Source organism: Malaclemys terrapin, chromosome 2 (genome assembly GCF_027887155.1).
Source record: "Malaclemys terrapin pileata isolate rMalTer1 chromosome 2, rMalTer1.hap1, whole genome shotgun sequence".
Classification (NCBI taxonomy): domain Eukaryota; kingdom Metazoa; phylum Chordata; order Testudines; family Emydidae; genus Malaclemys; species Malaclemys terrapin.
The window spans coordinates 211,703,807-211,715,488 of NC_071506.1; the positions used below are offsets into that span (position 1 = coordinate 211,703,807).

At 46.6% G+C, this 11,682-nt stretch overlaps 1 protein-coding gene across 1 annotated transcript; it reads right to left on the minus strand.

Annotated features, from left to right (window-relative positions):
* Positions 1-6,979: 6,979 nt before the first annotated feature.
* LOC128831316 (targeting protein for Xklp2-A-like) lies at positions 6,980-8,098 on the minus strand. The gene is made up of 2 exons (XM_054017627.1): positions 8,068-8,098; positions 6,980-7,609 (listed from the first exon to the last, which is right to left on the minus strand). Exons 1-2 carry the CDS (start codon positions 8,096-8,098, stop codon positions 7,137-7,139), a joined length of 504 nt encoding a protein of 167 aa, XP_053873602.1. The 3' UTR covers positions 6,980-7,136.
* Positions 8,099-11,682: the final 3,584 nt, after the last annotated feature.

The window sequence follows — 11,682 nt, forward strand, 5'->3', positions numbered from 1 at the left end:
AGTTACACTCACCAGAGGTCTCCTGTGTGCCCTGAGGGTCTTGGGTGAGTTCGGGGGTTACTGGTTCCAGGTCCAGGGTCACAAACATATCCTGGCTGTTGGGGAAACCGGTTTCTCCGCTTCCTTGCTGCTGTGAGCTACCTACAGTACCTCCATCGTCATCTTCCTCGTTCCCCGAACCGTCTTCCCTGTGTGTTTCTCCAGTGAGAGAGTCATAGCACACGGTTGGGGTAGTGGTGGCTGCACCCCCTAGGATCGCATGCAGCTCCGCGTAGTAGCGGCAAGTTTGCGGCTCTGCCCCGGACCTTCCGTTTGCTTCTCTGGCTTTGTGGTAAGCTTGCCGTAGCTCCTTAATTTTCACGCGGCACTGCTGTGTGTCCCTGTTATGCCTCGGTCCTTCATGGCCTTGGAGATCTTTTCTAATACTTTTCCATTTCTTTTACTGCTACGGAGTTCAGCTATCACTGCTTCATCTCCCCATATGGCGAGCAGATCTCGTACCTCCCGTTTGGTCCATGCTGGAGCTCTTTTGCGATCCTGGGAGGACTCCATCACGGTTACCTGTGCTGATGAGCTCTGCGTGGTCACCTGTGCTCTCCACGCTGGGCAAACAGGAAATGAAATTCAAACCTTCGCGGGTCTTTTCCTGTCTACCTGGTCAGTGCATCTGAGTTGAGAGTGCTGTCCAGAGCGGTCACAATGAAGCACTGTGGGATAGCTCCCGGAGGCCAATAACGTCAAATTCTGTCCACACTACCCCAATTCCGACCCGCAAAGGCCGGTTTTATCGCTAATCCCCTCGTCGGAGGTGGTGTAAAGAAACCGGTTTAAAGGGCCCTTTAAGTCGAAAGAAAGGGCTTCGTTGTGTGGACGTGTCCAGGCTTAATTCGATTTAACGCTGCTAAAGTCGACCTAAACCCGTAGTGTAGACCAGGCCTCACTCTAAGTTAGGTGAGGCTCCATGCCCCAGTACAGGTGAATCAGGAGTTGATTGGGGGCAAGGAACCAGTTTCTCGGCTCTGAGATCCAAAAGTGCCTCATGACCATTTACCACCAAAGGAGTGGGAGTGACCCGGCACCAACAAGGGAGAGAAGCAAGTGCATGCCTCCTACACCCAACCTACTCGATACTGTCTCTCATGGAGGAGTCCTCAGTACTGAGAACCACTGTCCATCCAAAGCTGGCACTGCCAATGCCACAAAGGGACAGAAGCCCCGTTTGTTTACCAGCAACAGGGGTCAATATATTATCCTGGAGGATTTTACTATCTATGCTGACCCAGAATCACCAATACTGTCAAATCCGGTCCTAGCCAGAGAGGTCCCCACACCATTGGTGTGACATTCACTGGTACCGTCTACCAACTGAGGCAGAGTAAGACCACTTCCTATGCCTATGGCCCGTCCATCAACACAGAGGCCTCATACTTCTCTGATGAATCCAGGCTAAGTGGGAGAATTTCACCAACCTTATCAAGGTGAAAATCATTCCTGTCAGAAGCTCTGAGACCTCTTGGGCACCTTACCACTCCCACAGGAGAAACTACGCGGCTCAGGACCAGTGGTACCCTTCTCTATGGGCACCACCCCATCACCCCTCTGATCCTCTCAATGGCCTTACTGGGGTCTCTGGGATCCATATATGAGACATCCTGAATACAGACAGACAGAAAAATGGGAATCAAGGCATGCACCCCCATGTGGGGAAGAAGCTCAACCCACAGAGGAACACTCTGACCAGGCAGCACCACTGGTGTAGACCGGCATATCAGCAGCCTCACCAGATGAGGTAGTCATATCAGGTGGTGACGGTGAGGATGGCAACTATAGACAATTCTAGGGTCTTCCAAGAACCATTGCAGACACACTTCAGATCCCCCTGGAAGAAGTGTAGGATACCCCAGGCTCTGATAAATTACTGGATATGCTCCAGAGCGTGTGTCCTAGTAAAGTGATGTTGTCAATCCATGAAGCATCTTAGAACCATCCAAGATGGTCTGGCACACTCCAGCCACTGCACTCCCACTGCAAAAAGAAGGAAGAAAAATATTTTGTACTGTCTAAAAGGGTGGAATACTTATTCTCACACCCTACTCCCAACCCATTAGCCGTGCAGGGCCATCACAAAAGAACAAGCAACATCAACCCATATCTACATCATGGATAAGGAGGCCAAATGTCTAGAGCTCTTTGTGAGAGAAAACTTCCCCCTCGATGGCAACATCTGTAGTCATGAGATGTGGCTTCAATTCTCCATATAGCCCAAGGAAATCCAATCAACTGTGGAATATTTGCCTTTTGAGGAAAATAACCTATTCAGTTAAAAAATAGATGAATCATTATATACCCTCAAAGACTCAAGAGCAACACTCCACTTTCAAGTGTCTATACTCTAGCAACATGGAGAAAATAAGTTTCAGTCTTACAGACAATGGTCAGTTCCTCAATGCTTTTACCATCAGAGGGCTTATGAGCCTCCTTGAAAACACCAAATAATGCAGCACAGGAGACAGAATGGCCTCCCAGCCTCTTGTCAAAAAATCCTTTTGATGGGATCTTTTGGAGCTACAAACTAGTCCTCCTCCCAAATCTACCTGGACTGGATTCCCCGACCCTGTTGATAGCTGCTTAGCTCACTTTCACTCAGCATGGCACCATATAATGGACAGATGGATTATGGAAATCATCACCACCAGTTGTGCAAGAGTTCTGTTCATCCTCCCACTCCAAAGCCCCTTTCCCCATCCCTTTTCAGGGATCCTTCTCACAAGAGGATGCCCAGACAGGAAGTAGACTCCCCACTCCACCTCAATACAGGGGGAAAGGTTTTAACTCAAGATATTTCCTCCTTTCAAAGAAGAAAGAAGGTTGGAGCCCATGCTAGATCTCCGACAGCTGAACATCCTCATATGCCATCTGAGGTTCAGAAAGATCACACTCCCTTCTATAATTCCCTTCCTAACAAAGGTTTACAGGTCTAGATTTGAAGAATGCTAATTTCCATATAGATCTCCACACTGCACATAGGAGGTTCTTCCAGTTTACTTTAGGCCTGGACCAGTGGTTTTTGCGTACCCCTAAAAAATTTCAAATGAGGTTCAAATCTCTTTGGAACTTGAACCTGTGGTCAGCGGACCCCTGCCATAGAAGTCTTAGACTGAAAACTGACTGAACAGAATTCAACTATAAATGCTGCATGTGCTCAGCACAGCATTTGATGCAGCGTGAGAAAGGGCACTAAACTGTGGGCTTCTATGGTAACGACAACACTTCTGGGTTTTGACATGTAGCTGGGGATATTCACATACTTTTGATTGATCAGAAAAATGGAATGCCTTTTCTAGGATCTGAAACTCTATTTTCATAGGCACCTTTCACAGACCCCTTGGACATAGTCTGTGGTCCCCTGGGGTCCATCAACCATAGGTTGAAAACCACTGTCTTAGAAAATTACAAATACAGAGTGCTCCCATTCGGCCTCTTGGCAGCACTGAGAGGGTTCATGAAGGTTTTATCAGTAGTGGCAATCTAAGTTCCCTGTAAGCCACACAGCCACGCAGGAGCCTATTTAGCGCCACACAGGCTCTCAGGTAACCCGCCCAGGGACCTGCCATGGCTGGCGGAGAGGCGCCCCTCCCCCAGCGCCCACCTAGTCCGGCCTCCCAACCTGCCGCGGCCAGGGCACCCAGACCAGCCAGGGTGGTCTAGCTGAAGCAGCCTGGCCCCTGGCCCGGACCAGCCCGACCCCAGAGCAACCTGGACCCAGCCACAGCCGAGGCAGTGTGGCACAGGCCTGTTTCAGGTGTGGACGGGGTGGCACGGTGTGGCCCAGCCCAACCCCGGAGCGGCCCGGACCCAGGCACAACCAGGGCGGCCCAGCCCAGACCCAGGTGCAGCCGGGGCGACCCTCCCCCAACCCAGACCTGCTGGGCCTGGGGGAAGGGCACCTATCCTGCAGCCCCAGCCCTGGAGCTCCCGCAGTGGGGAGAGGCACCTCTGCCCCCCAGCCCAGGTGCTGCTATGGGGAGAGAGCACTAGGGGGAGTCCTCTCTTCTCACTGTAGCCCCAGAGCACCCTCCTGCACCCGAAACCCCTTATCCCTGGCTCCACCCCAGAGCCCTCCCACCCCCTGCACCCAATCTTCTGCCCCAGCCCTGAGCCCCTCATCCCTGGCCCCACCCCAGAGCCAACACCCCTGCACCCCAACCTTCTGCCCCAGCCCTGAGCCTCTCACTCCCGGCCCCAGCCCAGAGGCTGCATCCCCAGGTGGAGCCCTCACACCCCTGCACCCAACCCTCTGCCCTAGTCCTGACCCCCCCGCCCTACACACACACTCCAAGCCCATCAGCCCCACCCCCACCACGTGAATTTTTATGTTCACCATATGAAGGTGTCACACATCACCTCCATATTGATGCACATAACAAAATTCATTCCACACATGGGAGGGAAAAATTAGAAGGAACATTGTTGGCAATGCATCTTCACTGTCAGGGTACATCAGTGTTCCCCTATCTTGATGACTGGCAGCTCATTAGAAAATCAAAAGGTGCAACTCTATCCTTATTCCAACTCCTACAATCATTAGGACTCTAAGTGAGCACAGAAAAAGTCCAATTTAGCTCGCACACAGATTATAGACTTTATTGGAGTGACCTTGGATTCGATCATTGCCAAAACATACTTATTTCGGGACAGATTCCAAGCTATGAATCGTCTAATCACTCAGCTTTGACTGAGCCCTCAGATGGCAGTGTGATCCTGTCTCATCCACCAAGGCCTCATGTACTTATGTGATGCCCTTTGCAAGACTTCATATGCGATGTCTACATGCTTGGTTGTGGACAGTCTATGTGCCAAGCAAGCAAAGTCTGTACAAGCTGGTCTCGCTCCCCCAGAGTTCTGACTTCACTAATCTGGTGGGAAAACGTGAAAACAGTGTGTGTAGGGGTTCCCTTCATCCCTTCGCCCATTCATGAAAAGATTTATTACAGACACCTCTCTGCTAAGTTGGGGACCCCATCTGGTCAAACATGTAGAACAGGGTACCTCGACCTAGCAGGAATCCAAGTTACACATAAACTTACTTGAACTGTGTGCAGTTCATGAAGCCTGCAAATGATTCTTGCAGTTTAGTATATCAACAAACAGGGAAGGGCAAGGTCCATCCTTCTTTGCACAGAAGCTGCCAATCTCTGGAATTGGTGTATCCTCCACCAGATCACCCTCAGCAATGCACTTTCCAGGGGTACATAACACATTAGCAGACAGTCTCAGAAGACACTTCTCTAGACACCATGAATGGGAACTACACGATTCTGTGGTACATTTCAACAATAGGTATTTCTGTTGTGGGACCTCTTTGCACTTCAAGAGAATAAGAAATACTTGATCTGCTACTACCAAGTAAACTGGGGCCACAACTCCAGAGGGGATGCATTACCAGGAATGCTATTGTAGCATTCTTACCTGTCGATCTCTTACTACAAGTCCTGAGGAATACTGAACAAGTCAAAGTGTCAGTGATCCTTATGGCTCCCATATACCAAAGGCAGTTCTAGTTCACCAGTTATCTCCAGATGGCCTCATGTCTCTGCATCCACTTTCAGCTCTTACCAGATGTACTGAATCAGGACAGAAACACAATCCCCCATCCCAACCCTGCATATCTCTGTCTGGCAGCTTGGTATTTGGCTGGACAATGAACTAGAAATAATCATGCTCTCTTTATGGTGTCAGCATTGTTGGCTACTCCCCAGAGGATTCTGAGGTCCCTACAATTCTGGACTACCTCCTCTCTCTGAAAATATCACAGTTGTCTCTCAGCTCCTTGCAAGTACATTTGAAAGCTATTACCACCTTTCATACTCCAGGGGACAACCATTCAGTCTTCACCCATCCAACTATAATAAGGGACTTGTCAGAACCTTACCTCCGGTGCTGAAACCCACCCCACTATGGGACCTCATTTTAGTCCAGCGGTTCCCAAACTTTTCCATGCTGCAACCTACTTTGGGCTCACCACTGTTAATGTAACCTCTCTCCCCCTCAGTACTTAGTATTCAGGTTGGCTTTGCATAAATTAACTCCACTTTAAAAAGCCTACTTTGAAAACTATGGGTGGATAACCGAGCCTGGATTAACCAATGTGTACTCAGTGCACTTGCACAGGAGCCCAGTAGCTGGGGGATCCAGTCCACTGGATAAAAAAAAAAAAAATGAATTGACAACTGGTAGCCCAGGACCACATCCCGCCAACCAGATCATTTTATTTGGCTCCCCACCCTATCTGTAGTCCATTATGCGCCCTCCTTCACGTCTGCTTTGGATCTCTACCCTAAGGTTATTCATGATAGAGCAGGACCTGGAGAGGTGGTCACTCTGTATGCCCCAGTATGGAGCATGAGAAGGAAAATGGGTCATACATGGACCAATGGGCATGGCTAGTGAAAACTCTTTCTGTCTCAGGCACATGGAGCTCATGCTCACCTTGAGTGGAATACACATAGCAATCACACATCTCAAAGAACTCTAGTTACTGTACAAGGGAATAACCAGACTTAGCTTTTATTGAAAGTGGGGAGAGGGTGAGAACTGTGAGGTAAGGGCTATCTTACCATAGCTGCAATGCCTGGTAGATATATTCCCCAAACAAACGTCTAAAATCAGTGTTGCAATAAAGGGCTATATTTCTGCACCCCTCTCCTTCAATGTATGTAACCCATGTGTGAACAACTGGAGTTGCCCATGGAGAAAGGTGAGGATCTAACTTTCTTTGTAGAGGCATGATATTTAGATGCTTTTCTAAAATCAACGTGCTTTCAACTTTAAAATATTCCTTTGCTTTGTTGATTTCATTTAGCATGTACATCAGTCGCTGCTGTTAGAAAACTAAAACTGAGATTAAGCAGATCATAATATACAGCTCCGCAAAGCCGCACACATCCTGATATGACAAACCTACTCTGGAAAGAGCACATTTCAGCCATTTGCCTCTGTGAAATTGTTAAAGCTACTCAATATCAAATAAAATAATGGAGGCCGGCATTAATTTAAGAGGAGTCCCAAGTTAGATGCATGTGTTTTCTCTATACCCAAGAGGCTGGGAAAGGAGGGCTCCTACACATTGGTGCAGATCAACACCGAAATCGGTCAGAAAAGTTTGGAGACTTTGGCACTGTCAGAGGCTGGTCACTTGGCTTCACCTCCAGACTGCGGTACTTGCGAACTGGATTTGCCTTGTGTACCAGTTCCTGTCTCAGCCTGGAGAGTTCTTCTTTCTCCCGCTCAGCCTCCTGCTGTCTTTCCTCTTCTTGAAGCTTCTCTTTTTCAGTTTCCAACATAGCGAGTCGCTTTTCGAACTCTTGACGCTCTTTTGCTCTCTTTTCGGTCGCCAGCTCAAAGCTTTCAGCAACTATGGAACCAGAAAGGTTCTCTGCTATTGGCTTGCTGTCCTTCTTTGGCACAAAAGGCTCCTGGTGCACAATGGTGTTTGGATTAGCTTTGAAGCACGCTGCCTCTTTCTGCCGTTTCAGGTCTTCTTTGATCTGTTGCTGCCAATTCTGCAACTTGGTAGCTCCCCGTTCATCTGTCTGCAGATGGAAGGGCTCTGGAAAGAGTATCACTCACTTTCGGTTTAAAATCTCTTCTGGGATTTTAGTATTGTCACAGAGCTGTTCAAGCTCCCCCTGCTGGACACTCACCCAGCTGCTGTGTTTGGATTCAAACTCTGTGCTTCTAAATCCATTGAGCTGAGCAGCAAGCAACCCCCACAAAAGTGCTCATATCATAAGTACACAAGAATGGCCATGCTAGGTCAGATCAGTGGTCCATGTTGCCCAGTATCCTGTCTTCTGACAGCAGCCAGTGCCAGATTCTTTAGAGGGAATGAACAGAACAGGCAATTATCGAGTGATCCATCCATCCCCTGTCACCCACTCTTAGCTTCTGGCAGTGAGAGGTTTAGGGACACTGAGAGCATGGGGTTGCATCCATGACCATTTTGGCTAAAAGCCATTGATGGTCCTATCCTCCAAGGACTTATGTAATTCTTTTTTGAACCCTTACTTTTGGCCTTCACAACTTTCCTGGGCAACATGTTCCACAAGTTGATTTTGTGTTGTGTGAAGAAGTACTTCCTCCCCTCATAAGCAATTGTTGAGATTCCCTCTGAGACCTCTTTCCACTCAGCTTCTGAAGGACTCAATTTGTCACTTGGGTATCTTTATTTGGTATACAGCAAAGCTACACTGAGTTGATAAGGCTTAAGTGTAACAAGTGGATATATAGGGCATACCACACATCCAAAGTTGCACAGAAAATCTCTTCCTTTATATACATTTACACATGACATTGCATTTACTATACACTGCATCACATGTTTGAGATTGGCTTGGTTACTTTGTAGGAACCAATCCCTGTACCGCATGCTCTGTTCATGCATAATCTGTCTTCTATCTTGCATTTAGGCTTGTGTATTAATTCCAGGATGTGCCTGCTGATCTTTGCTAGCCAACCGAACTCCAACATACAGCTTATTATGACAACTTAACCTTCCATTCTCCTTCCTAATCATGCTCACTAAGAAATGAGGCAAGTTACTTATGTCAAACCGGGCCTATAGCAATCAAAATGGCTGATTCAATACACACTGAGGGTTAAACATAAAGTTCATAAAATCAATCAGCATTAATAAATTGTAAGTAGACATTCTCCAATCAGTCACAAGTATACATTTTATTATTCAATTATAACTGCAAATCAACCATTTAATTCCTTTTAAAAAAATAACAGTATTTTACAGTAAATATCCACACTGCAATATTTGGGGTGATTATTTATTTATTAGAATAAGTGTAATAATATCTTTACAAAGGATCTTATTGTGGAATTGGTTTAAATGCCACAGAGCTTTGCAAGAAGATTTTTTTTTAAGCAATATCCTGGTACAGTAATGAAAATGCATCCAGCTGAATGATTCTTAACTCCCATCAAACCAAATCTTTAATAAGAAGGCTAAATAGTTACAAAAGCTTCCCACTGGCTGCTGTTATATAAACCAGCTCAAATATTGGGACTGTGCATTCCCCTCCAGTAATTCTACAATATGTGTGCATTAAATGATAAACCATGCAGGGATGCTGGAACAATTTGTATAGCGGGGGAGCTGAGAACCATTGAACCAAGCAGTAAACCCTGTGTATTATGGAAACCACTTCAAGCCAGGGGGTATGGCAGCACCCCCAGTACCCAGAGTTCCAGCACCTATGAAACCATATCAAAACCCCAAGTGGTGAGGGTGGCCTGATCTACACTGGGGAGGGGGGGAATCGATCTAAGATGCGCAACTTCAGCTATGTGAATAGCGTAGCTGACGTCGAAGTATCTTAGATCGATTTACGTTGGGTCCTCACGGCGCGGGATTGATGGCTGCAGGTCCTCCGTTGACTCCGCTACTGCCACTCGCTCTGGTGGAGTTCTGGAGTCGACGGGGAGCACGTTCGGGGATCAATATATCGTGTCTTAACGAGACGCGATATATTGATCCCCAATAAATCGATCGCTACCCGCCGATACAGCGAGTAGTCTGGACATACCCTTAGACCTGTAGGTTTTCAATTTCTTCTCAATTCAATTCCTTTCTCTGTCCACCAGAGGGAGAATCAATGCTCTAAAACATTGCCACCCTTTCTGATTGCCGCTTCTGTCTGGTACTTGTAGAAAACCTCTGCACTGCAATTCCTTTTTCCATGCACAATATATTGATAGGTAAAATAACAGGGCTGGGCAACAAAGAAAGTAAGGAGGAAGATGAAGCTGGATTTAATGTACTTGAACTGACTTTTTTAAATATGAGGAAATGGGGATGGGAAATGAGAGCACAGTCTGGTGCTATAAAGTTTACAGCTACGTTATATTGTACCTTTGTTTTATTTATTTAAATTTCTTCTTTTAGCAGAGGGATGGAGCTCAAGCAGAAAGTCTAGACATGGGAAAAGAGGGGCTGAAGTAGAAAAATGAGCCCTCCTATATTATGTCAGACCAAAGCCAGACTGATAGAAAATGAAGATATAGGTAAAAATAACTACTATATAATTAATCACTAAGGACCACCTTTTTAAAGAGTCACCAGTCTGGTTTCTAATTTTGTTCCCATAATTTGATTGTGGACACAGATGAGACTATTTAGACATTAGCTACTTGATATGCAAGCAACAGCAGGTAGTTAGCACTTAAATACCTATCACTTGTGCCTGCAGTTGATTTGTGATAGAATCCCCAGTGCATTAGGTGCTGGCTTAGAACCAGTATCATATTTGATCTTTTGGTTAATGATGCGTTTTTGACTCCTTGCCCCATAGTGGGGGAGGAACCTGACTCTGTCTTATTGAACCTGTCTTCAGGGATGGCATTAGACTCACTGGGGCCCAGGTCAGAAACTAAGGAGTAGGCCCCCGCTCTGCCTCCCTTACCTAATCAAGCATTAGATTTCTGAAATATTTTTGAAGCTGAAATCTGAGCCCTGCCATGCGAGGCTGAAGCCAAACCCCCAGAGCCACCGGGCCGCCTGTGGCATGGGGCCCCAAGCAATTCCCCTGCTTGCTACCCCCTAATACCAGCCCTGCCTGTCTTTTGGAACAAGTGTTACTGAACCTGATTTACATACATACATACACAGTAGTTTCATAAAGGGGCTCTAAAAGTCTAACACCCCTCCAGGGAAGGACTCTCCCAGTACAAGCATAGGGGTTCTATAGGATACAGAAGGTCTGTCAGCAGTGGGGACAACTGTTCGTAGCACTTATCAGGAGGTAGCCATGTTAGTCTGTATCTACAAAAACAACAAGGAGTCCGGTGGCACCTTAAAGACTAACATTTATTTGGGCATAAGCTTTTGTGGGTAAAAAACTTCACTTCTTCAGATGCATGGAGTGAAAATTACAGATGCAGGCATTATATACTGACACATGAAGAAGAGGGAGTTACCTCACAAGTGGAGAACCAGTGTTGACAGAGCCAATTCGATCAGGGTGGATGTAGTTCACTCCCAATAATAGATGAGGAGGTGTCAATTCCAGGAGAGGCAAAGTTGCTTTTGTCATGAGCCAGCCACTCTCAGTCCCTATTCAAGCCCAAATTAATGGTGCTAAATTTGCAAATGAATTTTAGTTCTGCTGTTTCTCTTTGAAGTCTGTTTCTGAAGTTTTTTTTGTTCAAGAATAATTACTTTTAAATCTGTTATAGAATGTCCAGGGAGATCAAACTGTTCACCTACTGGCTTTTGTATGTTACCATTCCTGATGTCCGATTTGTGTCCATTTATTCTTTTACATAGGGACTGTCCATTTTTTGGCCAATGTACATGGCAGAGGGGCATTGCTGGCACATGATGGCATATTTAACATTAGTAGACATGCAGGTGAATGAGCCCTTGATGGTGTGGCTGATGTGGTTGGGTCCTCTGATGGTGTCGCTAGAGTAGATATAGGGACAGAGTAGGCAACGAGGTTTGCTACAGGGATTGGTTCCTGGGTTGGTGTTTCTGTGGTGTGGTATGTAGTTGCTGGTGAGTAATTGCTTTATGTGATGGCCAGTGGTGTTCTGTTATTTTCCTTGTTGGGCCTGTCCTGTAATAGGTGATTTCTGGGTACCCATCTCACTCTGTCAATCTGTTTCCTCACT

Coding starts and splice junctions, on each gene's coding strand:
- LOC128831316 (XM_054017627.1), bottom strand. CDS start 8,098: ATGTTGCCCAGGAAAGTTGTGAAGGCCAAAA. Junction 7,610..8,067: donor GAAAGTTGTGAAGGCCAAAA/GTAAGGGTTCAA, acceptor TACTCTTTCCAG/AGCCCTTCCATCTGCAGACA.